The 26,829-nt window shown below is 54.2% G+C and overlaps 9 protein-coding genes across 9 annotated transcripts; 4 read left to right on the top strand and 5 right to left on the bottom strand.

Moving 5' to 3' along the window:
- Positions 1 to 2,002: 2,002 nt before the first annotated feature.
- PG994_003219 (uncharacterized protein) lies at positions 2,003 to 3,640 on the bottom strand (the record flags this gene model as incomplete). The annotated part of the gene is made up of 3 exons (XM_066854628.1): positions 2,003 to 2,599; positions 2,681 to 3,542; positions 3,603 to 3,640. 3 exons carry the CDS (start codon positions 3,638 to 3,640, stop codon positions 2,003 to 2,005), a joined length of 1,497 nt encoding a protein of 498 aa, XP_066718906.1.
- An 812-nt stretch (positions 3,641 to 4,452) lies between these two features.
- Positions 4,453 to 5,179, bottom strand: PG994_003218 (uncharacterized protein; the record flags this gene model as incomplete). The annotated part of the gene is made up of 2 exons (XM_066854627.1): positions 4,453 to 4,590; positions 4,871 to 5,179. The coding sequence occupies 2 exons, from the start codon at positions 5,177 to 5,179 to the stop codon at positions 4,453 to 4,455; spliced, it is 447 nt and encodes a 148-aa protein (XP_066718905.1).
- Positions 5,180 to 6,079: 900 nt separating this feature from the next.
- On the bottom strand, positions 6,080 to 8,306 carry PG994_003217 (uncharacterized protein; the record flags this gene model as incomplete). Its single annotated transcript, XM_066854626.1, has 2 exons — positions 6,080 to 7,285; positions 7,347 to 8,306. 2 exons carry the CDS (start codon positions 8,304 to 8,306, stop codon positions 6,080 to 6,082), a joined length of 2,166 nt encoding a protein of 721 aa, XP_066718904.1.
- Positions 8,307 to 8,628: 322 nt separating this feature from the next.
- PG994_003216 (T-complex protein 1 subunit beta) lies at positions 8,629 to 10,917 on the top strand (the record flags this gene model as incomplete). The annotated part of the gene is given in 4 exon segments (XM_066854625.1): positions 8,629 to 8,646; positions 9,260 to 9,660; positions 9,672 to 10,767; positions 10,858 to 10,917. 4 exon segments carry the CDS (start codon positions 8,629 to 8,631, stop codon positions 10,915 to 10,917), a joined length of 1,575 nt encoding a protein of 524 aa, XP_066718903.1.
- A 1,056-nt stretch (positions 10,918 to 11,973) lies between these two features.
- PG994_003215 (IRE protein kinase) lies at positions 11,974 to 15,723 on the bottom strand (the record flags this gene model as incomplete). Its single annotated transcript, XM_066854624.1, has 4 exons — positions 11,974 to 13,109; positions 13,178 to 14,154; positions 14,250 to 15,499; positions 15,601 to 15,723. 4 exons carry the CDS (start codon positions 15,721 to 15,723, stop codon positions 11,974 to 11,976), a joined length of 3,486 nt encoding a protein of 1,161 aa, XP_066718902.1.
- A 2,301-nt stretch (positions 15,724 to 18,024) lies between these two features.
- On the bottom strand, positions 18,025 to 18,461 carry PG994_003214 (uncharacterized protein; the record flags this gene model as incomplete). The annotated part of the gene is made up of 2 exons (XM_066854623.1): positions 18,025 to 18,351; positions 18,408 to 18,461. The coding sequence occupies 2 exons, from the start codon at positions 18,459 to 18,461 to the stop codon at positions 18,025 to 18,027; spliced, it is 381 nt and encodes a 126-aa protein (XP_066718901.1).
- A 2,499-nt stretch (positions 18,462 to 20,960) lies between these two features.
- On the top strand, positions 20,961 to 22,097 carry PG994_003213 (uncharacterized protein; the record flags this gene model as incomplete). Its single annotated transcript, XM_066854622.1, has 4 exons — positions 20,961 to 20,973; positions 21,062 to 21,201; positions 21,321 to 21,824; positions 21,909 to 22,097. The coding sequence occupies 4 exons, from the start codon at positions 20,961 to 20,963 to the stop codon at positions 22,095 to 22,097; spliced, it is 846 nt and encodes a 281-aa protein (XP_066718900.1).
- Positions 22,098 to 23,644: 1,547 nt separating this feature from the next.
- Positions 23,645 to 23,896, top strand: PG994_003212 (uncharacterized protein; the record flags this gene model as incomplete). Its single annotated transcript, XM_066854621.1, has 1 exon — positions 23,645 to 23,896. The coding sequence occupies one exon, from the start codon at positions 23,645 to 23,647 to the stop codon at positions 23,894 to 23,896; it is 252 nt and encodes an 83-aa protein (XP_066718899.1).
- A 139-nt stretch (positions 23,897 to 24,035) lies between these two features.
- PG994_003211 (uncharacterized protein) lies at positions 24,036 to 26,134 on the top strand (the record flags this gene model as incomplete). The annotated part of the gene is made up of 2 exons (XM_066854620.1): positions 24,036 to 25,670; positions 25,724 to 26,134. The coding sequence occupies 2 exons, from the start codon at positions 24,036 to 24,038 to the stop codon at positions 26,132 to 26,134; spliced, it is 2,046 nt and encodes a 681-aa protein (XP_066718898.1).
- Between the last annotated feature and the right edge of the window lie 695 nt (positions 26,135 to 26,829).

Genomic DNA, 26,829 nt, shown 5'->3' with positions numbered 1-26,829 from the left:
TATAGAAGGTTCGGGCTTCCAGAAGATCTGGCACAGCAGAGTTCCAGATGTCCAATATTGTCGTGTGAGTTCAACGGCGGACTGGGCTGATGCTGATGATGTGCAGCCTTGTTGTTTCAGAAGGTTATGGTGCCGAAGTTCAGATGAAAGAAAAAGGGTCTTTTCCGTGTCGCCAAGTCAACTCTAAATCCCCGGGACGTAGAGAGGAGAAGCCGGTGGTAGTAGCAATTCAAGGTAAATTTTTGTTTAACAATCAAACATTACAATCAGCTGGCTGCCCGTCTCGGTAATGCGAAGAGCGGGCGTCGTGGTCGTCGTGGGCGGGCGCTTCGATGGTGGCAGCGTCGAGCAATTAAGTATTGTATAGAGCGGGCGAAGGCGTAAGGATGTAACGAATGAACCCAAGTTTAGATCAAATAGAACTAATACATCTCTCTCCCCTCGGCGTTGGCGGCGTGTGGAGTTGTGTGAGATATTAGTCTTGTGGTAGTAGTAAGTATGGGCAGTGCAACTGAATCCGGCTCCTCTTTCCTGGGGGAGTGGTGTTTTCTGAAACTGAAAGGAGGCTTGACAGGAGGATCCAAGAAGCACGAAGAGAGGGTGAGACCTAGGTAGGTAGGCAAGGGTAATGTTCAAACGAGTGAATGATGATTTTGAAGTGAGAGTGAGTCGGTGAGAGAGCGCGATGATGAGTTTGAAGTTAGCGAGTGTGGTTGTGTTATGAAAAACGAGTGTAATGACGATATTGCAGCAAAAGAGTGACTGAATCAACGACCGACGAAATCAAGCCAAGCGGGGACTTCAAGACTTGGAGGGAAGAGGTAGAAAGACGATGATGCTATGCGACGAGAAAGTTGGCTATTAGTTTGTTTTTTAGGGACCATGACTTGCAGCAGTCATTTCCAAGGAAAATCAATCCAGCGTGAGCGCGAGCGTGCTGCGTGCCTGTGCTTGCTTGCATGCGCCCCCGCCCCTACTGGACTACGACTACGACCTACCTAACGGTCTGCTTACCCAGGAACCGCTGTTACACTGCCCCCCCGGCCGTCGTCGACTGCGCGTGCTTAGCCGGGCGGATTGGACAGGCTTCTACGCAGAATTTCTGCTGCTGCTGACGGACATCTCCTAAGCGGCTAATAACTCCATCAAAACTGCATGCAAGCATGTCGACAAAAGGAGAACGAACCGAACTTCCTGCTCCTCCTTGGCACTGGCTTTCTTCCCCGGCTGCCATGGCTGCCTGTATTTTTTTCATTTGATTTGATTTGATGGAGATGAGCCAGGTGGGCAGCGACTCCATCCTTATTCCCCCTTACCGGCGTAGGGGGCTAGCCTCTTCCGGCCAGGCCACTCTCCACCACATCCCGGGGCCAAGATCATGCCAGGCACCCAGCCAATCGAGATGGCGAGGCCAAAGTCCAGCAAAGCCAACCGCCCGGAAATTACTTCTCCTTTCCTGCCAGCCCCATCCAATCAGCACGCTCGATCACACTGTGCACGCGCACACAATACACCTCCAAACCTCTTGGTTGTTTTTTTTTTTTTTTTTTTTTTTTTTTTTTTTTGAAATCTGGAAGTCTCAATTCGAGGTGGGCATCATGGGATGGCACCGTGGCTCGAGAGGCAGCCGTCAATGGGCTCTAGTCGGGCTCGACCCGAGAAAGCTTGTTTCGTCGCAGGAAAAGCAATCTTATAGAAGATCCGAGATAATTACAGGTAGAATTGATATAGCTGGTCGGTGCTTGCAATCTAGGTTACAGCCAGCCACTTTAACTTAAGGGGGAGTAAGCAGCGAAAGCGGCAACTGGAACTTACGATGCCACTCGAACGTGAAGATATTTAGAGATCAGAATACCTGTAACAATCATTATGTTAATTATAGATAGATGTGACATCGACTAGAGATTACTGATTATGCCGGCTGTGCTCTCTAGCAGTTTTGATACCATTAGACTTAAGCACCCGTGATTTCCTAGGATCGCCTTCTTTTCGAACCTGATGGTTAACTACCAATGCCAGCAAAGTCCTCGACGAGCGACCTCCGGATCCCCTCCACCAGCGCCTCCTCCGCCTCAACGGGCACGCCCAGCGCGCCCTGGCCCCACGTGATGGTGCCCAGCAGTGGCCCGCCGCGGACGCTGACCAGGTTGAACGCCAACGGGGCGCTGACGACGCCGCCCGGCTGCGCGAAGACCATATTGGTGATATTGCAGCAGCTGCCTGAAACCTCGCCGTCGAAGCTGGTCAGGTTGCTCACCTCGTACGAGCAGTCCCGCCGGCCGCCGACCTTGCCCAACATCCAGTTTCGGATGCTCGGCGCGTACCGCAGCAGGCCCAGCGGCTGGTCCCGTAGCTGCACGGCGCTCTCGGCGATGGTGTTCGAAAGCGACGACGCGTTTTCCCACATCCGGGCCGGGAGAAGCCCCTTTGTGGCTTCCTTTTCGATGGGGTGGACTCCGTAGCAGCCGGACGCGTAGTTACCCCATTCCTCGCGCGGGACGCCGATGGAAGCCCGCATGCTGATGGCGGTCTGTGATGTGAAGTTTGTGGTGGTGGTGGCCTTGTCGTGTGTGATGATGTGCTTGCTCAGGGCGCGGACCTGAAGCAGTCTGACGTCAGCTAATGAATGTCCTTGATCCATCCATGGTCAATAAGGTAAACATGGAAAAGTGCCACTTACCACCAGCTGATGCATGGTTCCTGTTAGCTTGGCGTCGTGAGCTCGAGAAGCTTTTATAAAATTGGATACGCGAGCATCATCGATAGCGAACGCCTTCACGCGACTGCGCTGCGTCCCAGGCTCGAAGAAGACATCACTGCCCGTCCAGGTGCCCTCGTCGATCTTGGCGGCGTGCGCCTGGAGCCCGAGCCAGCCGGCGACGAACTTGGGCAGCAATACGGCCAGCAGCGGACCCAGCAGGAACGACCAGGAGATGGGGAGACGGCCGGGGACGTCGAATGGGTCCGGCAATGCAAACTCAGGCACGGTAAGCAGTGTCTTCTCTTCTACCACTTCCTGGAGACCGGTCGTTTGTTGTCGCTGTTGCCGCCGTAGGCCATCGAGAAACGCGCGGTGGAAGGCCAGAGCGGCCGGGCCGTCCCCGACGATGTGGGAGTACGCGAACGCGACGAAGCAGCGGGCCAGCGCGATCGGACAGACGACGACCCTCCAGGGCGGGATCGACGCGATGGAGTTCGGCTTGTCAACCAGGGACTCGAGGAGTGGTTCCATCCATTTATCGTCCCCATCGTCGGGGTTCGTAGCAATGGGGCGTTCGACGACCGTCAAATGATTCGTGAGATTCAGGCTCGTGACGCGCTCGAAGAAGGGCTTCTCCGTCGACGCATCGCGGGTCACGATCTTGAGATAGGGGAACTTCTCGATGCAGTGCTTGAGCGGGCCCGCAAAGGTTTGGAGGGACTGCAGGTCGGCCTCTTTGGCGCCGCGTTGTCCAAATTCATAGGTTGCGCCCACGACGATGTTGCAGTAGAAGCCGAGGTCTTCTCGGGAGATCATGCGCCGCTCGCAAGGGCCTGGGTTGCTGGTGATCAGTATAGGCACAGTTAAGTCAGCGTAGAGTAAGTCTGCATCTGACAAGTACTTACTTGCATAGCGCAGAAACACATTCTCCTGACTCATGGTCGACCAGTTGTCTAATAGGACAAGAATCTGGGCTGTTTATTAGTTGGCTTGGTATTGCAACATCACACGAGAAAGCTCACGAGGGTTCCCCTACTTACATTTTTGCGTTTGATTCTAACCTTGTAAGCTATTAGATTGGCAATGCATAGATGGGTGATCTTAATAATATTACAAGGAGCTAGTTGTGAAATAATCCTTTTCACTTTGGTAAATGTTGACTTCCTATATGATTCTAGGATGCCTCCCGGATGTCATGTAATTGTCCGGAGCCCGAATCCGAAGGATGATACGGTGTGTTCGCGTACATCGAACGCAACGTATCGATAACAACCCCTGTCCCCGCCGGCCTTGGACGAAGGATGCCGGTGCCTATTCGTGGGTGCATTAGCGAAATGAGTGGACATTTTAGTGTACAATCATACGAGAAAACACCAAAGCAAGCTAGAGGATGCTGGAGGCCTGGGATCAAATACCACTTTTATACTGCGTCGACGGCACTTATCTGGAATAGGTAGAGCGTGGAAGAGCTCACTTCGGGTTGTAGTAATCGTTGATCTACATACTCCGTACTTCAGAGATATACACACACCCTCAAACGCCAATAAAGAATATACAAGCAAAATGCCCGTGCCTCGCTCCATTCAAACTGGGTGAAGTAAGTATGTTTGTATAGGTCGAAATAGCCTCCTCATGATGAATCGGCTGGGCTCCTCCACCTCTCCATGAGCTGTCCTAACCATAACCGGGGTCGCTGCAGCACCTCACCAATGACCTCATTAAAATTGTTGTAAGCCCAGAGACTGGAAAGACTAGCCAGCACCAAGAGCAGCATCCCCAGATGCGCGACGACGATCAGGAAGGCGTCCAGCCGCTCCCCCATGGTGGCCTGGCGAGACACCAGGCGTCCGGCGCGGGCCAGTGCTCGAGTCCAGAACGGCGGCCTTGCGCTCTGTAAGAATAAGATGGGGGTGTAAGCAAGTAAGTAAGTCATTGGGAAATAGGTTTGGTGGATAAAGAAAATACCAACCTCTACGAAATTAAACACATCCAACGCCAACATCTCCACCTCCGCTTCCGTCACCATAGACGTAAACCTAATACCGGTGCCGTCATCACCGTCACCATCCTGATTAACGTCATCCACCACCCCCAAAAACGACCTTGTCGCCCCCGCCCCCGCCCCGTCCTCGCCGACGCCGAGGAGTCCGTCGCCGACACCAGCTTGACCCGAAACGCCTCGACGAGTTCCGCGAGCGCGAGGTCCTGGAACTCGGCCCCGGACCAGAGGAAGCGGTCGGCGCGGGTCGGGTCGATACCGCGGTACGTGAAGTACCCGCCCAGCCAGAGCCGGACGTAGTTGGGCGGGCTCTCGGCCGTGGGCAGCCGGTCCCGGATGAGCTTGCGGAGGCCGGCCTCGGTGCAGAGGAGCTCGAGCTCCGCCTCCGTCGGCGAGGGTGGGGACGACGTTAAAGGTGATGATGAGGATGTTGTTGGCGATGTCTTTGTTGCCTTATCTTCCTCGTCTGGGATTTCCATTTTCTTCTACTTCTTCTTTCGTCTCTCGCCCAAAGCCCTTATGTTTGTTACTTGGGTAGAGATCGAGAGTGCGTACCTATGTATGTAGATATGTATTCCGTATTTGCGGCCTTCTCAAAACGCTCCGGTCAAATGGTTATTGGTAAAATACAAGAACAATGCCCATGGCTCTAAAATGTTAGATGCAAATTGCAACCTTCTGAAGCTAGAAAATAGCTGCTATAACAATGGCCATTGGTTAGGTAAGTCCAGGTAGCATGTGTCATCCGCATTCGGACAAAGAAAGAAATGCACCATTTCACTTTCTGTTCGGGTCTGGCTCTGACGGAGCAGAGAAAGAGAAAGAAAGAAAGATAAAGAGAGCCCATCGACAACACCGTCGCCCAATGAGACATCGACCTTAGTCTGCTCTCAGATGTAACAGCAAGCGATCAGGGTCGCACAGGATACTTAGTCTTGGGTGATGTACGGTTTGAATCGACAGATCCATGCGCATCTTGTTACTCCGCCGCCCTGAACTGGCTGAGACTCCTCCATTCCAAGACCACGTCGGTAGCTCCTACAGAGGGAAATGCCGCAAAGTGAGCCTAAGGAAGGCAAGAGGTTGGCACTTGGGTAATTGTTCGTAGTCACTGAAGGTATGGAAGAGAGAGAGAGAGAGAGAGAGAGAGAGAGAGAGAGAGAGAGAGAGAGAGAGAGAGAGAGAGAGAGAGAGAGAGAGAGAAGAAAGCTGGGAGTGTATCGCTGTGTAGCTCTCATGTCATTTTTGTACTACCGGTGAAAATCATTATATGCCCATACACAAACGCCTCATGCTGCCATTGCGCTCTCCTCCGCGTGTGGTACATGGGACTCCGCTCCTCATATCGCTGAAGCATCTCCTCTCCGAAGGTGGTCAAATCACTGCACGATCTCTTCCGTCTCCTCGAGGACCTCCTCCACGATCTCCTCAATAACCTCGCCCTCAGCATCCTCGCCCTTGGCGGCGGCAGCATCTGTAGGCTTGGACAGACCGAGCTCCTCCCGCTCCCACTCGAGCTCCTCCTCGACGCTCTGGCGCCATGCGTACCACTCGTCCAGCATGCGACGGCGTTCCTCGACGACAGCCTGGTCAGCTCCTGCCACGCGTTCGGCATCTTCTTGCTCAAACGTCTTGGAGTACTCGCGGAGGTTCTTGCGGATCTGCTTCTGCTCTTCCTTGGTAAGCAGGGTAGCAGGGCGCGGTCTCCATGCCCACTGCTTGAACTTCTCCAGGGGCTCTTCCCGTAGCTGCTCTCCCTTGAAATCGTAGGTGTGGTATCCGTTCTCCATGGCATGCTTCCATGCCGATGCCCAAGATGTCACAAAGCGACCAGAGGGGTCCCACTGCACATCGGTGACACCGTAGTGATCAGAAACGTTCATGAGCTGCAGGTTGGCGGTCAGGTCCTTGTCGCTCTCGGGCTTCTCGCCTTCAAAGTCGAGATCGTAGAACTCCAGATCCGAGCCTTGCTGGTTGGCAATGGTGGCAACGACAACGAAGCGACCGCGAGGAGACCAGTAAATGCTGTTGCTGTTCTTCTTGTCGAGGGTGCGGAGGTGCTTGAAGTTGCCCACGACGTTGCCCTTGACCTTCTCCGGGCAGAAGAAGGCGACAGAGGTCTTGGGGGGAACGGCAGTCTGGCCGACGGGCTCGGTAGTAGTGATGATGACGAAGCGATCGCCCTTGGGTTCCCAGGCGAAGTTGATGACAGTATCCTTGATAGTGTCCACAACTTCGACCGGGATGCCCTTCTCCCGGACGCGGAAGATCTCGAGTGTTGTGGCTTGCGACTTCTTGGACTTGGAGTGACGGTCGACCTTGACGGCCAGGTAGGTTCCATCGGATTGCCAGTGCAACTTGGCATCGCTGACGCTGAAGAGGTTCAGGGAACGGACAACCTGCTTGGACGGGATGCTCATCAAGCCGACCTTGGCGGGGTTGCTGCCCAGTTCCGGTGTCCAGTAGCAGAAAAGCTGCTCATACTGCTTGTTACCATCTCTTTGAACGGTGGCAGGGGCCCACTCGAAGTCCATAACGCCCTCGATCTTGATTGTGGTCTTGTCAAGCAGAGTCATGCGGGGGAGCTCGTATACGGAGATGGATTGTCCTTGGGTGAGTCTGGCAACGTACTTGTCATCGGCAGACCACTTGAAGGCAGGCCAGGGGAGCTTGGGGCGCCTTGAGAGGCGCACCATCGGGACCGGTGGTAGGAAGGTCGAGGTTGGCAAAAGATCGCAGGGGCTTGCCAGTCTCGACTTCCCAGATGACGTAGTTCTTGCCATCGTCGTCAGCAGCTAATTGAGGGTGGCCCTCGTCGGGAATGGAGATAGGGCGGTTGGACCAGGTGACGACATATTTCTCGCTGGGAGAGAAGTCGAGCATGTTGACGAAGGGGTGGGCGAATCGGCGCTGGCGCGTCCAAGAGGGACCGCCCCACAGCTGAACACCTTGCTGATGGACCGAAGTCAGGAAAGTACCCAGCGGCGACCATTGTATGAAGCTCTCGGTCCAGTGTTGGCGGTCGACTACGTTCTCGGGCGTATCCTTCTCGTTGTTCCAGAAGACACCAACGGTCTCTCCGCGGTACATGGCGAACTGGTCGCGACCCCGACCGGAGGGATCGGCCAACCAGGAGCGCATGTGTTCCTTCTCCTTGAACTCCTCGATGACGGGGGGCTGGTATTCCTCCTCGACACGGCCCTCGCGGCCGAACCTCTCGATGTCGGTCATCTTGTTGACGCGCAGCGTATGCTTCTTGTCGAGGGGAACCATGTCCAGCTGGCGCACGGCGGCGGCGGCCTCGGCTGATGTGGAGTACTCGACGAAGGCAAAGCGCAGAGACTTGCCATCGTCGCCCATGGGCATGAAGATGCTCTCCTCCTTGGTGTTTCCGATCGACTTCAGCTTCTTCAGCAAGAACTTGACCAGCTTGGGCTTCTGCTCTTCTGTGACTTCGGGGAGGCCATCGATGACCACAAAGGTGTCGAAGCCTTGCTCGAGCTGGACCTCGTACTTCTCTCGCAGGTCGGAGAGATCGATCTCGTTCTCATCGTAATCGTCTTCGTCGACATCCGCATCGCGCAGATGATCAAATGAGGGCGCCATGTTGGGTGGTTTGGCTCAAGTGGTGGCTTGAGATCCGAATTGGCTGTTTGGATGTGCAGTGCGAATTGGGCGTAAAAAGTTGGATTTTTGCTGTTTCCTGTGGGGTGAGCGAGTAGCAGATTTGCCCGCGCCAATTTTCGATACCGAGACAGATGGTACTGTAAGAACAAGGCCAAAGTTAGTAGAGGTTTCAGCTTCGAGAATGTCACAATTTCTCTTCCCGAGCTTCAATCAACAACATGAACTTACACGATAAAACGCTATATGTGCTGCTGTACACAAATAATGCTGCTGTCGGCGTCTCACACGGCTTCAGGTCGTGATGGCCCGGTTTTGCGCTGTACCTTAGAAATTATCAGGTGGGGAGGTGAGCAATTGTGTGGCGGCCAAATTGAAACCCCGTGACCCGAGCCCCGCGAGTGAGTTGAGTGCTGCTGCTATTTTACTGCCTGTGCTCACCGAGAGCTAGCTCACCGTAATCCCGACCTACCGCCTTTGCGCCTGTACCAGGCCTCCAGTTGCTAAGTACCCGCCTGGAAATCCGACATTAGGGGGCTAGCTGTTACTGATAGCAGATAACCTACCCCCCTTTAGGTACCTACTGCCTACCTCATTCTTGTAGGTACCTGGCGACCAATAATTTGTCCCGCACTTGGTCCCCCGCCAAGCAAAAAAGTTCTGGGTTGGCAAGTGGGTAGTAAGGAAGCTATTGTTGGTGATCGAACTGCAACGACAGACAACCAGTTCTACATACACGTACTCATCCCACCGACACATATTTGATTACGTGAACTTGCTTGCTACAGTCTTGATCCTCTGACTTCTAAAGTAGCTGCGAGAATGGTAAGTCACCATCCATTTTCTGCAGGCCGACCAATCCTTCTTTGCTCCTGCATCAGCTGACTTATGTGGTGGTGTGTCTGTTTACGTAGTCGTCCTTCAGCCCAACCCAGATTTTCGAGGAGGGCACCACCGAGGAGAAGGGAGAGAATGCCCGTCTCTCCGCCTTCGTCGGCGCCATTGCCGTCGGCGACCTGGTCAAGAGCACACTAGGCCCCAAGGGAATGGACAAGATCCTGCAGTCCGCCTCCACCGCCGAGATCATGGTGACGAACGACGGCGCCACCATCCTCAAGGCCATCGCCCTCGACAACGCCGCCGCCAAGGTCCTGGTCAACATCTCCAAGGTGCAGGACGACGAGGTCGGCGACGGCACCACCTCGGTCGCCGTCCTGGCCGCCGAGCTGCTGCGCGAGGCCGAGCAGCTGGTCAACAAGAAGATCCACCCGCAGACCATCATCGAGGGCTACCGGATAGCCAGCCAGGCCGCCCTGCAGGCGCTCGAGCAGTCCTGGTCGACCACAGCAAGAACCCCGAGGCCTTCAAGAAGGACCTGCTGGCCATTGCCCGCACGACTCTGAGCTCCAAGGTCCTCGCCCAGGACCGCGACCTGTTCGCCAAGCTGGCCGTCGACGCCGTCCTGCGGCTCAAGGGCTCCGCCGACCTCAGCCACATCCAGATCATCAAGAAGGCCGGCGGCAAGCTGAGCGACTCCTATTTGGACGAGGGTTTCATTCTGGACAAGAAGATCGGTGTCAACCAGCCCAAGCGCCTCGAGAAGGCCAAGATTCTGGTCGCCAACACCACTATGGACACAGACAAGGTCAAGATCTTCGGCGCACGCGTCAAGGTCGGCTCAACAAGCAAGCTTGCCGAGATCGAAAAGGCTGAAAAGGACAAGATGAAGGCCAAGGTCGAGCGGATCAAGGCCCACGGCATCAACTGCTTCATCAACCGACAGCTGATCTACAACTGGCCGGAGCAGCTGTTCACCGACGCCGGCATCATGTCGATAGAGCACGCAGACTTCGACGGCATTGAGCGTTTGGCCCTGGTCACGGGTGGTGAAATCACATCTACTTTCGACAACCCCGAACAAGTCAAGCTCGGCCACTGCGACGTGATCGAAGAGGTTATCATCGGCGAGGACACACTGATCCGGTTCTCCGGTGTCGCGGCCGGCGAAGCGTGCACCATCGTTCTGCGCGGTGCCACTGACCAGCTGCTCGACGAAGCGGACCGCTCCCTTCACGATGCCCTTGCCGTGCTCTCTCAAACGGTCAAGGAGCCCCGTACTACCCTGGGCGGTGGCTGCGCAGAGATGCTGATGGCCAAGGCTGTCGAGGGTGCCGCTACCCGGGTCGAGGGTAAGAAGCAGATGGCTGTTGCTTCCTTCGCCACGGCTCTGCGACAGCTGCCTACCATTCTGGCTGACAACGCTGGTTTGGACTCGAGCGACCTGGTCGCCAGACTCCGAAAGGCTATCTACGATGGTATGTCCACGTACGGCCTGGACTTGATGACGCCGGGCGGAGGTATCACCGACATGCGCGACTTGGGTGTGATTGAGAGCTACAAGTTGAAGAAGGCCGTTGTGTCGTCAGCAAGCGAAGCTGCCGAGGTAAGTTTTATCTCCCCCCCTCCTATATCCCTTCACTTTGGGAACTTTGTCAATGATGCGAAAACATGAACTAACTTGGTTTCTTTTTAGCTCCTGTTACGTGTGGACGACATTATCCGAGCCGCACCGCGGAGGCGCGAACGGATGTAAACGTAAAGTTGAAAAGGAGGCTGGCATACATTAGTTAGAATGGTTGTAACACATCGATGATTTGTTATACCCATGTAATGATCATGAATAGAGAGTGTGCCTATAACTGTATGGGTGCCGCATGAAACCATCTCAATATGGTGTAACGCCTGAAAGTGTCCCATGAAGCTACTGCGAGTGATCGCATGATGACTTTTTCGTAGTCTGCACCTCTTATACTACCGAAGAAACCGCGACGTCTGTATGGCAAACCTCACCCAAATGCCGTGCTGAATTCGGAGCCATGAGCGGCAGGCTGATGATGACATCGCATGCCTACATACCTATGCAACCAACGTGATTGATTACTGGACCGTCTTGCTCTTTATGTACGAAAACCAACAACCTTCTTTGCCGAATCAAACAGGGTTCGCAACATGCATGCATCACTGATACTTGGTGACACCACCCCTACCCTAGATAGATATGATTTTGATCGAAGAAATCTATATCAGCAGGCATGAACTCGAATACCTCTGCCTTGTATCTACTTTTTGATAGATACGCAAGGTTTGTGAGCGGTATGCCACGTTTCTCCAGCATCTTTGAATATGTCAACCAGGGGCGAGCGGGTATAGACAATCTCACCCGTTGGGCCCTGCCAAGGCAAGATAAGAGGACGAACACAAGATTCAGCGTGCCAGTAAACAATGGCCCATGCCGTTAGGCTAATACGTGCTTCGAAGTATATGTATTTAGTGCAGGAAGTGGGCTGGGGTCGTACCATATCTACACATAAAAGCATCAAGGCCAGCATCTAAGAAGAATCCCAAGTACCTCCCAATGCAAGCCAACGAGCCACTATTACGATTAGCAGTAGTTATAGCAAACATTATTGCAACATGATCACACATTATCAGACTGTCAAGACAAGACAAGAGTTAAAATGAGCCAGAAAACGCCAATCCGTTTTTTGATGATCCAAGTATTATAGAAATCTCTCCGCTAGGTAACCCATCTTTTTATTTAAAAAGAAACAAAATACATCTCCCTTCCCGTTCCCACCCCCGCCACCGCTCAAGGTTTCATCGGCTCAAAATACTCCTTAAACCGCACCGCCTCCTGCAGGTCCAACACCCAAATGACCTCGTAGCACGTCGCCAGCAGGTCCGGGAACCGCCGGCTCCAGTACCCCAGGTATTCCTCGTGGCTGGTGCCGACCGACTTCCGCAGCGCCTCCGACATGTCCTCGCGGTGGTTCCACTTGTTCCGCAGCGCCCTCAACAAATCCAGCAGCCGCGTTCCCGTGTACTTGCGCTGCTTGCCCAGGCTCTCCACAAAGTCCTTGGTCAGCGCCTTGAGGAAGTCGCCCCGGCAGATCCGCGGCGCGTAGTGCTCCAGCGTCGAGAGCGCCTCTGACGGCGGGTCCCGCACCTCCTTCTCGAAGTGGTCCGACACGTCGCAGAGGAAGGTCAGCCGCTTCTTGGCGTCCCAGAAGAAGGGGTGGGCCATAACTTCGCGGATGTTGGGCCGGTCGCGGGGTTCCGGAAGCAGCATGATTCGAATCAAATCCTTGGCCTCGTAGGCGAAGTCCCCTAGGATGTCCAGAGGCTGAAGGTTCAGCTGCCCCCGGCGGATGTTGACCTCGCGCATGTATCGATCGCCACAATCGAACGGATGACAGCCTTTGGTGAGGACGTAGAAGAAAACAAGGCCCAGGCTGAAGATGTCTATGGCTCTCGTGGCACGGCGATTCGGCATCAGACCAGAGCTGATGAGCTGGCTGGATTCACTGTGGGAGCTTGACATGGATGCTGACCCTTCCCTAGCATCATCATCCAGCAGCAGCTCGGGAGCTCGCCAGCCTGATGTTCCGGCTGCGTGGGCCGTGGTGGCACCAAACGACGACTGGGCACCATCCAGCTTCTTGCAGAGTCCAAAATCGGAAACAACGAGCCTCGGGCGCCCATCCTTCGTCATGGTGACCAGTATGTTTTGCGGCTTCAAATCGCGGTGGACGATACGGAGATTGTGGAGATGACTCAGGCCATTGGCAATCTGGAGAAGGACATTAGGTATGTCCAGCTCGCCGGCTCGGGCGAGCTCCCTATGCATGTGCGGCTTGTCCACAATATCAGCAAGAGACGCATGGCAACGCTCCAGAGCGATGTAGAGGAAAGCATTCTCTTGATGGAAAGCGTAGTATTGGATGACTAGACATGTGTTAGCGATGGGGAGAGGTCATGAGTCGCGCCAAACTTGCCATTTGGATGATTATCACTTTCTAGTAGAAGCTGAGTTTCTTGGTAGGCAATGTCGTAGAAGACCGCAAGCATCCGCTTGACAGCAACCTCTCGCATGTGGAAAGTTCCTGAATAGACAACGGTACCGTTGCTGCCCATGCCAAGCTGATCGTCCAGGTTGACACGGAGACCGTTGGTGGTCTCGAAACCCGTAGCGCTGATATCGCGAGGATCATCAACAACTGACTTGACATTGGGTTGCAGATGGGTTTCTTGGGGGATATGCTTGATCTGGTTGATGTCTTCCTGAGTCGGGCCATGGTCAGACTGTTGAGACTTTTCATCTTGGCTTTGTGCTTGTTCTTGCTTCTTCTTCTTGTGCTTGGCCCCGCCCCTCGTGCCACGGTGAGCCTTTTTCTTCTTCTTCTCGGGCGACTCGGGTGCCGCCACAGGCTGTTGTGGATCAGCCCCTGCCTGTAGACCACCATTCGGGGCTGCTACAGCCCCTTCCTCTAAGCCGGCGGCCGCATCAGCTGGGTTGCTTTCATCCTTCGGAGCTTGAGCCTCACGAGCCACAGCCTGAGTTGGTGCGTCGATGTTTGGCAGCTGCCCGACTCCCTCGGTGATGACCTTGTCAGACTTGACGGATGGGGTGATGGTGGGGGCTTCATATTTCGGGCTGTTCCGAATGGGGTGGCTTCCATTAATATACCAAATCGTAGCAGCCATGACCAAGACGAAGAGGATGGGGTTCGTGAAGAAGTCGCGGACCCTTGCATATGCATACTCGGGCAACGTCTTCACCTTTTCTACGATTGTGGCCAGATCAGATCCATCATCCGGAACCGTAGCGAGAGATGAATTGCTCGAATTCTCATCGTCAGGAAACTCGGGTTCCTGAGGGAGAGCAGGGAGAGGTTGTGGCCAGGACATCCGGCCAGTCCTATGAGCGCCGTGAATGTGGCCAAGTTGATGTTTCCCCACGAGGGCCTCGTTAACGAAGGCATCGTCGAAGCTCCAGGTATTATCGGACTCGGCCCATTCCTTCGACTGGACTTCGGCCACGGGAGCATAAGAACGAGAGGGTATGCAGCCCCTGACAATGCGTACCATCCGCCAGACTCGGTTCGGTTGAGGAAGATGCTGGAAGCCCTGGCAATGCCGTCCTCGTCATTGCGAGTAGGTGGGATAGGTTGAGGCAAGAGAACAAGCTCAGGATTGCTGCCCTGAGGAGCATCGCCCGGACGAGCCACATCAAACACACGTGCAACGGGAACAGAGAATTGGAGAGACATGGATGACTCTACACCGTTCCCGTCATAGTTGAAAACCTTGCCGTTGTGGCCAGTCGTGATGTAGCGACCGTTTTGGGTTGTGGTATACTGTCGGTGAAGATCCTGGTCGTACGAGTTGGGTCCCCATTCGGTATATCGCAGGGTGGCCAACGCTCGGCCATCGTCCTGGCGATGGATACTGACAGTGTACTCGGTGCGGCTCAGTGTGATGATACCGGTACTGGTACATGCCTCGGAGCTGGAGTCGACGAGACCGTTGGGGCGGAAGCAGGTAGTGCCCTGATCGACCTGCGAGCCGCTTTGCCCGAACCATTTCAACACACGCCCGGTGGCTGCATCCACACTCACCATGGTCGTCTTCTTATCACCTGTGTAGACCACTGGGGGATTGGGGACAGCATAAGGCCCCAAGTCATCCACCAGCTGCTTCATCGTGAAACCTGTGGGATTCAGCCCGGCGTTCGGTCCGGAAGGCTGCCAAAGGTAGACAGGACCATGCTGAGTAGGTTCCACAGCCCACACATGGTCATCGAGCGGGTGGTAGCTGTAGTCCTCGAGGAGAGTATTATTGGGGCGATGATGAATCGTTTCTACGGCCGGCTGCTCGACTTCGAGGTGCCAGCGTTCGTCGCCACTTTCTTTGTTAACGGCATATAAATGCCCATCGACGGTCGCCAGAAGAACATAGTCTTCCACTTCCCATCTCCCCAGACTCCGCGCATAGTGCAGCGAGGACAAGCCGGCGCCGGCGAGGACGCTGGAAAGCTGTCTTGGAGAATTGGAGGCTCGAACGGGGGTATCCGGAGCCACAGTCGCGAGGGCGCTCGCATCGTAAGAGGCGGGGTTGTTGTTTTTGTTGCCAGGGTAGTCGTTTGGCGTCGGGGGCTGTTTGCTTTGATTTCGACTTGGCTTCTTCACGCGGCTCGACTGGGCCACGTTCACGCCATCCTCCTGTCCGTCGTACTCGGCTTGACGACGGACGCGGGGTTGGTGCTGACGAGAGGCGGCATCTCCCCGGAGAATGTTAGCCACTTGGGGCTGTTGGTATTGCAACGATTGCTGTTTCTAAGAAACGGATTCATCAGCATTACGTTGGGCCTGTTACTGCATCATGACGGCATCTCCAGCTGAAAAGTAAAAAGAAGACCAAAGCCCGGGTGACTTACTTGCTGCTGCTGAGCATCAACGAGCGTAAGCCATGGAAGCACAAAGACGGCCAGAGCGAGGAGGACCTTGGCCTTGCGCTGTTCAGCGACAAGCCGTCCTTCGCCAGGAGGCCGTCGCCACATGTTGGAACCGTCAATACTGATGTGGTGGGAAGGGGCTACTCGGAGCCTTCGACGTGCCCAGCCCTAGGAGAGAGGAAGCTGGGGTGACGATTTTATCGGCCGAGAGTCATTCAGCTGGACAGGGCGTGCGGCGAGGGTATGGCGGGTCGAGGAGCAAGTTTTCGATTGAAAGAGGGGCTCGACGCGTGCGTTGAAGGCTGGAATCTCGCGAAATGGTCGATGTCGATGAATGAGCAACAATGAAGAGCTCAGTTGTCAAGTTCGCAAGTCGACAAGAGAAAGGCTCGAGGAGAGGGATGGAATCGAGGGATCAGGTGAGACGCTGATGGGCGAGACTGCTATTTGCTTTTGACAGAGGGGAGCTCTCGAGGACGCCCGACTCATTGAAAATCGAACCCCAATTGTTTCGACGTCTTACGCGTTCCACCTATGCCGAGTGGTCCAGAAGCCCGGTCAAAATGGCCGTGCAAGTGGATATATATTTGTATATGCGTGTATATTTCTATAAGTTCGATACCGAGTACGTTGTGAAAAGTCGATGCAGCGAAGTCGCAGGCGTTGGCAAAGGCGACGCAATTCGAAAAGGCAGGCAGCTATATTTTTTTCCCTGGGCGAAGTGTGCGGCGACCGATCCAGCTCTGGGAAGTTCGGGCTAAGGTAAAACAGTTGGTGCGCTAGGACTGCTAAGATGTCGCGGGCTCAAGCAGGGCCCAAGCTCTGAAGACGAAAGGGGGCAACTGTTTTAGTCGAAAGAGACCCGATACTGTTGCGGCGATAGAGAGGGTTGATGCAAAGAGGGAACGATGATGACCAAAAGGAGAGATGGATGATGGATGGTGTTGGTAAAATGCAGGAACAGGCTATGCTGTTGTTGTTGTATTCACCTGTAAAGCTGGGTTGGTTGTGTGGGCAGCGGCAGGGTCAAGCAGGTTGGTGGTTACGTGCGTAGGGTAGGACTGCGGCAGGCAGGCTGAAGGGAAGAGCGAGGGTGGGATGAATATTTGCTGGAATTGAGCCCTGTTGGCGTGATATGGGGATATATTGTGCAATCCTTCCGGAGGCTGCTGCATGTCAGATTCCGTCACTCGTCAGCATGTCGCGCCCAGCATTTCCGATTGAGCGAGCATATTTAGGATTTCCTACTCTACTGGAAGTACTACCACGCTCGCTCGTCTCATAACACCCTGGCTAGCTGCTGGTCTGGTTCAGGGTCGGGCTATCAGTTCCATGTCGCTAGAGGGGGTGGCCGGTTGATCTTCTGGATTGAACCAACGCCGGAAGATTCAGCATGAAATGCGCCAAAAATGGACCAACTGTAGCTGCGGGCTGTTCCGATTTGGGGGGTGTCTGGCTTGTCTGGGACAGTCTGGGGGGGGGGGCCCGGTTTTGGGAGAAACCCACTCAAAATTCCATTGGGGTCGTGGCTGGTAGGCTTCAAGGCTTGTAGGGTTGGCTAAAACAGCCAAGTGCCAGCCCAGACCCTGTCCCTCCAGGTACTTCTTCCATACCTAATATAGCACCACCGCCGGGGCAATCAGGCTTTCCATGTAGTGAAGCCAAGGGTCTATCAATCACAAAATCAGCCTAACATCGGGGTTGGTAGGTAGGGCAAGCCCTCCTGTGCCTTTCTACCGCAGGCTCGCGGTTGCGTTGCCTACCCATTCAATGACTTTACAAAAGTCCGCATACTTTAGATTCGTGTCAGTACGGATACATGCAAGCCAATTGGCACATACGCTCGATAGGTTGCATGGCGCAATTCAAAAGCCGCGTTTCGACAAAGCACGACAGATGCCTGGGTCTAAGGTAGGCACCTACATTAATATACTCCAGTCTATCTGGCTGTATACGCAAGACATTTCTCATCGCGTCGATCTTCAGAGCACATAGCTCCCCCTTTCTTAGGCAGCTACATTTATCTTGGTATCATGTGCCGACATCGACTTGAGAATATCATGGTACATCTAATGAATCAGCCTGGTCAAGGACCCCGCGAAGCATCCGCGTCCACGTAAGCGGCAAAGTAGCGCATCAGACAATCACACGACCCGGCTTGGAAGAGCAAGAGCATGAGGACATTGCCGCTGCGCCGCTGGTCACCTCTTGCATTGCATATCTTGCCAACTGTGCCGCCGTAGAGTCGATCCGCTACTCACGCTCCTGCGGTCGCAGTTCTCTGCACTCGTCCAGCAGTCGGTGCAGATCGTCAGGGGTCTCCGCCAGGTCCGAAGCCTCGCACACGTCACGATGAAAGGCTCCGATTTCCTGGATCCCAATAAAGGGGAGGGGGAATGTATTGTACTACCTGTGAAGATCTTCGGAAATGCTCGCCCTGTCGCATATGCTGAACCTGGACGATGGCCAACGCCACCGCCGAACGATGGTTTTGCGGATAGTCTTCTCGTATAGTGGCTTGCCGCCGGCAGCATCGAGCTCCTCCCGTGCCCCAGCTTGGTGAGCATTGCCGCCACCGTCCACATGAGCCTTGATCTCCTTGGGCCGAAGACCCATTCCATCCCACCCACTTGCGCACCTCAGTGCATGTGTTCTTTGACCAAGCTCGTAGCACTTGCGGTTATGTGAGTCGGAGCCTTCAACAGCAAACAGGCTGCTGCTGGCTGTCACATTCTCTATTATAGGCGTAGCGCGTCCGTAATCCTTCCTAGCCTCTCTATTGTGTTTACCGTTGCTCTATCTTGGCAGCGGCGCCTATTCTGGGAGCGACATTCGCCATTCATGGTGAATGCGTCCATTCTTCTTGGTATGCCATATGTCAGCGATATATTGAAAATTAGCATGCTAATCGATGATACTCACTGCCGGAGACGCTGGGTTATGCCCAGAGGGTTGTTCGACGATTTATATCTGGCTGGATACAGGCACTGATTCTATCCAAAGAAGTGCATGCTGCTACCTGCTGAGTAGGGTCCTCTCATATTCAAGCAACCGCAGAAGGAAGATTGGAATTGAATATATGATCCCCAAGCCCCGTCTGCATCAGTTTTCATCCAGGTACGAGATCAAAGGGCACATCCTGAGTTGAGGTGGAAAGGGTCGAGACACCGCCTGCCAGAGCAGCAGCTTGTTGGAGCAAATGTGCTGTGCTGTGTCATTAACCTAATAGCTTTCGACATCCCAATCATCACAGGTATGTCATGTCGCACCAACGAACCCCAGATTAGATGAACAGGCCGGCTAGGAAGGCCTTTTATCTAACCGGACATGTTTACAGCCCGAGATCGACAAAGTACCCACTTGCTAGACGACAGTCTTCTTGCAGCTACGAAATGTTCACTCCTTCCCGGATTATACAGCCTAAGTAGACTAATTGAATTGGTGTTGCCCTCGGCGTACAAGAAAATTTTCTTGGTCTAGCATGTCAGATGTGATAGATTCTATAGACCGCATATGGAAATCACTGACAAGAGGGAAATAGATAGCCCGTTCCCTAAGGAGGGAAGCACAGCCTGTTACGAGCCGACAAGCAGTTAATGGACAGACACCGAAGAGCGCTACAACCTGAATCGTATATAATCAAAAGTAGACTGGGCGATTTGTATTCAAGTCAATGTAGAGGTATACTTGCGCCTGGCATCAAGTCTGAATAAGGCGGCAATGCCAGGCGAATATGAAGCGCCCCAGCTTCTAGCAACGCAGAAATAAGGTTGCTCTAGTCGACTTGCAGCGGAGGATTATTAATTTTAGGCGCATCCGCCCAGGTGGGTAAGCCTCGGTGTATGACAGGCCTGGTTCCATTTCTCTCTTTTGATATGCCCAGAAAACACTGCCCGGCATTTGCTGAACCCCTACTACAAACCGTGAACTCGTATTGGTATTTGCACGTAATCCGGAAACCGTCTTGGACACATGGAATAAAATGAGACCTTCTCTATAATGTCTTTGTGGTTCGTGGCTTGCCGGAAGCAGTCCTCATATGATTGACGGCTGGATTCATTTATCCGGGACTCAGAAACCGGGTGGGCATATACCTAAGCCCCTGGACATCCTCTAATTGCCAAGGAAGTACCGACAGATGCAGCCTCTTTGTTGCCACGGCTTTATCTATCGCTGAGGAATGCTAGCATTCCTAACTTCTGTAACATCGTGGACTGCTGGGCAGAAGCGATGCCTACATGTAATCCGTATGTTTTGAATATATGACAGTTTCATTGTGTCCGTCCACGAATCGTGCCCTGACTCTAGTACCTGACCGGTGCAGCCAACCGTCGCCATTGTCCTTTTGACTGTCTTTTTCCATTCCCCGCCTTCATGACAATCCACCTATGGTTACTTGCTGAAGCCGTCTATTTGCGTGCATCGGTTGTAGATATCTATCTGAAGCATTGGAAGTCCGTCGGAAAGGTGGTGCTACCCGGCCATCCGTCTTTTTAGCTAAGCACACCATCGCAGTTGCGTTGCGGTGCGTTACATTGCGGTGTCATTACGTACCGTTGCCCGCCTCCACACACCGTCCCAGTGCCATCAAACCCAATAACCAGGTGATGGACTATTTGTTTAGCAGTAAACCTCCTACCAGTGACCACCTGCCCGAGAAGACTCCACGCCGCCAAATTCCGGACTACCAACCTACCACTCTCTGCCTGACAAGAGTTAGGACGACGACTAGTTGCTAGGCACAGCACAGTTGAAAGGAACTGGAACGAACGATAGAGCCATCCATATCCGCAATTCACGGCTTCTGGACTAGTAGCAAGGACGGCGGACCTCCCGAGACCAACAATCAGACTTTACTTAGCTGGGTAACGAATCATCTTCAACGGCGCTGCTTTTCGGAAAGGGCATTGACTACACGCGACAACAACCAACAATCCCGCTGCTGTAAGGGCCACGAACGAGAACAACAACAGAAAATAGTCACCGCCTATCTACAGTCCCACCAGAGCACTTTGGGTTGTGTTTTTTTCTCCCGACTCGCCGCCGCCGCCATGCTTTGATACCGGATTGCGACACAAAACAAACAAATTTCTAGTAGCCCATCTACATAGACAAAGCAGCAGAGGCTCCAAAGCTACGTCGATACCCACCTTGCACGAGCTTGTCGACCCTCCCAAGCTTTCCCCAGTCACGTCAACATCCACAAGTCCATCCTCCCGCAGAGGTTTCATCTTTCGTCGTTTGCGTGCAATTGGGACTCTTGAGTTGCATCGCGCCAATCCGATAGTGACTGTACCTCCACGCCCATCGGACTTACTGGGGCTTGGCTGCGGGTGACAACAATGTCGGCACCTTGTATGTTTACTTGACCTCCGGCGACTTTTGGGGCTGCTACCTAGTACCTATCATATTGTGCTCTTACTGACTCTAGTGCCCCGTCCAGTATCCTCCTCCGAGGAGGCCCTGTACACCAGGTACATCGATGAGATCCTTCACAGCGTGGACCTGGAGACGGTCACTCGCAAGAAGATCCGGGCCGAGCTGGAAGACAAGCTGGGTGGGAAGGACCTCAGCAGCCAGAAGGTACGTTATCGAGTTGTAGGCGCCAGTAACCCTGGCAAGCACCTTCCACTCCGGGGCGCGTTTGTGGCGCGCATTTTCTGCCTCCTCCGAACACGCGCTTACTAGTGTCTGTCGCACAGGCGGCCATAAAAAATCTCATCGAGGCCCGATTCGACGCCCTCACGTCCTCCGAACCGGCGGCCAAAGACGAGCAGACGGCCTCTCCCCAGCCGACCCCTTCGAAACGCCAGGCGAACGGACACGCCGCCGAGGAGGACGGAGATGACGATGGTGGCGACGCCGACGGCGGCGAGATCGAGGTCTCCACACAGCCGCCCAAGAAGAAGCAGCGCAAGAGCGAGAAGAGCGAGGACACGGAGGACTCGGACGCCAAGCTGGCCGCGATACTACAGGCGCAGGAGAACCAGATGAGCGGGCGGGCCACGCGCGGCGGCGGGTCCAAGGCCAAGCCGATCAAGAAGAAGCCGCGCAAGAAGAGCTCCAACAAGGTCCGACGCGAGGACGACAGCGACGTGGACGGCAGCGAGGAGTCGACGAACAAGCCCCGCAAGGCGGGAGGCGGCTTCCAGAAGCCTTTCAACCTGAGTGCACCCCTGGCCGAGGTTTGCGGTGGTGAGCCAAGGGTAAGCAGAACTCCAGTTCCCACACAGTCCCGTTCTCCCGTTTCCCCCTGTCGAACAAATGCTGATCTTTTCTTGGTGTCACAGCTGCCGCGACCTCAGGTGGTCAAGAAATTATGGGAACATATCAAGGCCAACGAACTCCAAGACCCCAGTGACAAGCGACAAATTCTCTGCGACGAAAAGATGTATGCTGTCTTCAAGCAATCCAAGGTGGACATGTTCCAGATGAACAAGCTGGTGGGCAACCATCTCTACCCCGTGGAGGAGGAGTAGCCCCGACCCGGGATTAATGGTGAAAGGCGGACCGTCATATTGCATGGTGTTTCTACGATTATGGCACGGCTGGGGTTCTTTCTCGTGGATTTGACGAACGGCTCGGATTCAGTGCGTATTGGCGTCTTGGTTCCCGGGCAAAGTGGACTGCTCTTCGGTGGCGGTTGGTGGCATTGGCAGCAGCGATAGGATATCGTGGTGATTTTTTCGTTATTCTCTCTGCACTGCACGCACACCACCTTGGCCTCCATTGGGCCGCCACTGCCGCCCCCTGCCGCCCCTGAGTGGGCATATATTTGGGTGCAGAAAGGTGGTTGGCCAGATTATTATTACATATCTTACCTAGCGAGAGGGACAGAGCATCGACCGAGGGGATAGATACATTATTATGTAGCATCTATCTCTACTTACTAAAGTACGTACCCATGGGGGCTTTCTAGCTGCAAGGCGCAGCGGTCTGCCCTATCTTATGCAGTACATCTAGCAGATACCTGAAATTTCACCAATGATGTGGCAGTGGTCTCTCTGAGCAGGCTATGGAATTACTCCGGAGCAGCAGCTATTGCACCATGCATCTTGAGTGAGCATTGGATTGTTTTCCTAGTAAGGGTAACACACAATCTCAGAGCCCGAATCCTTAAAGGATATATATGGGAAGGGATTTAAGGTGTTTCTTGGCCTCAGGGAGTCATATTAGACAGGAAAGTTGGTTCATGAAGTTACGCCTTTGAAAAGCCACATTAAGAAACAGCTTACCCCCCGTAATTACCCAGCCTATAGGAAGTGCACGTTAGTCAGGAAGCATCCAGAAACCCCAGATCACTGATGAGTAAAGGAGAGCGACAGTGCATTTGATCTAGTATGCAAGACTGGAGGCGGGGTCATCACATAGATGTATAGGAGAGTGCCCCGCACAACTCCCATCAAATCAATTCAACCACGCTGCGGGATCTGGTGAGAATGGCAATCGTTTGACAGAAGGTCTAGCTAGGTCAGAATTTCTACGGATTCGATACTGGGAAATTAGTCATACCGGTTCAGAATCTGCACGCCTGTGGTTCTGGCAATTTACTGCAGTGTACTCGGTAGGCTGGTCAGCTTAAGTAATCAGACGGTCATGGTTGACTTTCGGCGTATGTCATTGGAAAAGTGCTTCCCGGCCAGTCCATCCTATTCTCACTAGCAGCCGTCTTGCGCACCCCCACCAAGAACCCCCGGTGCGCCCCTACCTGGCCAAGCTCCACCGGCAACTGGGAGGGTCGACAGGCACTGCCTTCCATTTTGATTGACCCTGTCGTTTACGAATTAATGACGGATGATCTCTTCCTCACTCGCACAACTTTTTGACACCTTCGTCGTTTAATCCTTCTTGCTGGGCTAAGCCAGCAACAGCAACCCTTCACCTCGCCCCGCCAATTGGCCTTTACGTCACCGGTCGCACTGAAGCTCAAGGCTTGCCTTTGGGTAATTTCGACCATCATTGCCCCCCAATCACTCGAGAGAGAGGCCAATACCAACCCGACCAAACTACGAGAAACCAAGACGCCATGTCTTCCGGAGGGGCTGCCGACAATAGCGGCCCGTCCTCTGCGCCTTCACGTCCTAGAGGCGACGGCCAGGGCAGAGAACGAGGCAGGGGCGCGGACGCGGCAACCAAACGGGCTCGCGAGGTGGCAGATCTCAGAGAGGCAGAGGAGGACGCGGGCAAGGACAAGGAGGAGCTGCCCAGCAGCAGCAGCCAGCAGCCAAAGGCGCAGGAGACGGCAACTCGGCACCACCTGCGCAAACTAAGAAGCTGATCGGCACGACCGCCGCCGCCGGGGCAGAGGCCGATGGCGACGACGTCGAGGCTGAGGTCTGTTTTATCTGCGCCAGCCTGTGGTCCACCAATCCGTAGCGCCTTGCAACCACCGGACATGCCACATCTGTTCTTTGCGCATGAGAGCCCTGTACAAGAACAAGGAGTGCGCTCACTGTCGCACTGCCTCCCAGTATGTCATCTTTACCGACAACGCCACGAAGCGCTACGAGGACTACTCGACCGACGCGCCCGATATCACGAGTGTCGACGACAACATTGGCATTCGCTATGCGAAGGAGGACATCGTCGGCGATACCGTTCTACTGCTAAGGTACAACTGCCCCGACGTCGACTGTGACTTTGCTGGCCTTGGCTGGCCCGACCTTCATCGCCATGTTCGAAGCGCCCACAACAAGAAGATGTGCGACTTGTGTACCCGCAACAAGAAGGTCTTCACCCATGAACATGATCTCTTCACGGATAAGGAGCTGGAAAAGCACATGCGGAACGGAGACGATCGGCCGGGTGCGATTGATCAGACAGGCTTCCGGGGCCATCCCCTCTGCGCCTTCTGCGGTTCCCGCTTCTACGACGATGACAAACTGTACGAACACTGTCGCAATAAGCACGAACGATGTTTCCTATGCGACCGAGAAGATCCAAGGCAGCCCCACTATTACATGGACTACAATGCTCTGGAGAAGCATTTCCAGAAGGACCACTACCTTTGCTCGGATCGCGAATGTCAAGAGAAGAAGTTTGTAGTCTTTGCGTCGGAGCTGGACCTGAAGGCCCATCAGCTGAGCGAGCACGGGAGCACATTGTCCAAAGATGTACGACGAGACGCAAGGCTCGTCGACATGGCTGGCTTTGACTTCCGACAACCGTACCAGCAGGAACGTCGTGGAGGGGGCGAGAGGGAGGGCGGCCGGGGCGGCCGAGGCAGGCGAGGTCGCGACCCCAATGCCGAACCAATACCAGCAAGCTCCGCGCAGCCGCTGCGCCGTGACGAGCTGGCCTTCCAGCGGCAAATGGCCATCCACTCATCCCAGTCGGTGTCTACACGCACATTTGGAGGGCAGCTTTCTTCTAGCTCCGTAGGTCCATCGACGACAACCCCTCGAAATGCGCGGGCGGGACAGCGTAATGGCGCGTCAGCATCCAACAACGCCGCGCCGGCTGCAGAGGCCGTTCCGACGGCTGGTATGGAAGGCCTTAGTGTGACCGACCCCAACCTAACACCCGAGGAGCGCGCTCGCCTTGTCCGTCATGCTTCTGTCGTAGAACGTGCCTCGAATCTTCTACAAAATGACGCGAGCAAGATGGCGACCTTCAGAGCTAAGATCTCTGCTTACCGTCAAGATTCGATAACACCCACGGCACTCGTTGAATCTTTCTTTTCGCTATTTTCCGAGACCTCGTCAACAGCACTGGGCACACTTGTTCGTGAGGTTGCGGACCTGTTCGAGGACAAAGGCAAGGCGGAACGGTTGCGCAAAGCATGGAACGACTGGCGCGCCATCAACGAAGATTATCCTACGTTGCCCAATCTGTCGGGAATGCATGGTGCTACCACGCAAAGCAGTGGGTGGGCGGCCGCTGCATCAAGCTCTGCTACTGCTGCTGCATCCAACATGCCAAGTACACAGCGTCATACTACACGCGTGCTCAAGCTCAAGAACATGACACAGCAGTCCCAGAGATCAAACTCACAGCAGTCCAGCAGCTGGGCAGCATCCGCCGGGTCCACTGCCTCGCGACCTCCTCCTACTGTTTCGTTCCCTCATTACCTCCTGCTCGCACTTCTACCCCGAAAGCCTCCAAGGGACCCCAGCCTACGGCCGCAGCATCGTCGTCATCTGCCGCGACATCGGCTTCCCTGTGGGGACCGAGCAGCCACAGTCAGCCGTCTTCAAACTACAACAACAACAACAACAACAACAGCAGCAGCAACAACAACAGCAACAGCATCCAAAGGGCTCCCAAACCGGCAAGTGGCGGACAAGACAACTTCCCGGCTCTGCCGGCGGCGCCAAAGCCCCTGACCACGATCTTCGGGTACGGTCGGGGCGCCGTGCGCCGGGACATGGGGGGCTCGCGGGATACGGGCTTCAACTGGAGTGGAAGGGCTGGGGGCGATGCGACGGCCGCTGATTTGGAGGCGGAGGAGGCGGACGCCGATGACACGAAAGGGAAGAAGAAGAAACAGAAGAAGGTGTTCGTGCAATGGGGTTAGTTGAGTGACAGGGAGAGAAAGAAAGAGAGAAAGAAGGAAAAGAAAAAGACGGATGGAGTTTGGTCAATGAAATGAAATCAAGAGACGAATCTTAGAAAAAAGAATGGTGGACACCGTTTTTTATTGCCTGCTCGTGTACACTCGAGATGTTCACGTCTCTCTATCCAGGTAGTTTGCATTTACACAATATCAAATGGCTGGTTAGCTTCTTAGTGCTGCCAAGCAGACTTGTTTGTTCGTGGCTGCGACCATATTGGCAATCATTGGCTTGCTCGACTTCGTAAAAGGATACTCTACTTCCCTTGTGGTACTCTCCGAGTCCATCGCTCGCAGAAAGTTCCTTGGAGCTGCGAATCATCCTCTAGCAACTGCTTAATGGGTTCATCTTCTTCATGGGTGATGCTGGTATTTTGTCACTATTTGTGTCTCCGGGTTCGCCGTTGATTCATGTGAGCGGATTATCCCGGTTTCGGCCCTCCTAGAACTTCCCCCCTTAGTGTATTTCGGGCCTTGTTTTTCTTTGTTCCTGGGAAGTCAAGCTTTCTGCTTCTTGGCGTTCTTGGCGGTGACTGAGAAGTTATATCTCGGAGGAAAGACATGAAAATAAGGTATATTGCTATATGCTCTTCTAGGCGCTCATAAAATCATGTTCTGGATACGTATATGATCAAGGGCTGAATAAGATATATCGGTGG

This window comes from Apiospora phragmitis, assembly GCF_038363925.1.
Source record: "Apiospora phragmitis strain CBS 135458 chromosome Unknown utg000004l:1.0-3135199.0:1.0-3139288.0, whole genome shotgun sequence".
NCBI lineage: Eukaryota > Fungi > Ascomycota > Sordariomycetes > Amphisphaeriales > Apiosporaceae > Apiospora > Apiospora phragmitis.
Note: the sequence above shows the minus strand (reverse complement) of the source record. Positions and strands in the feature narration are given on the sequence as shown.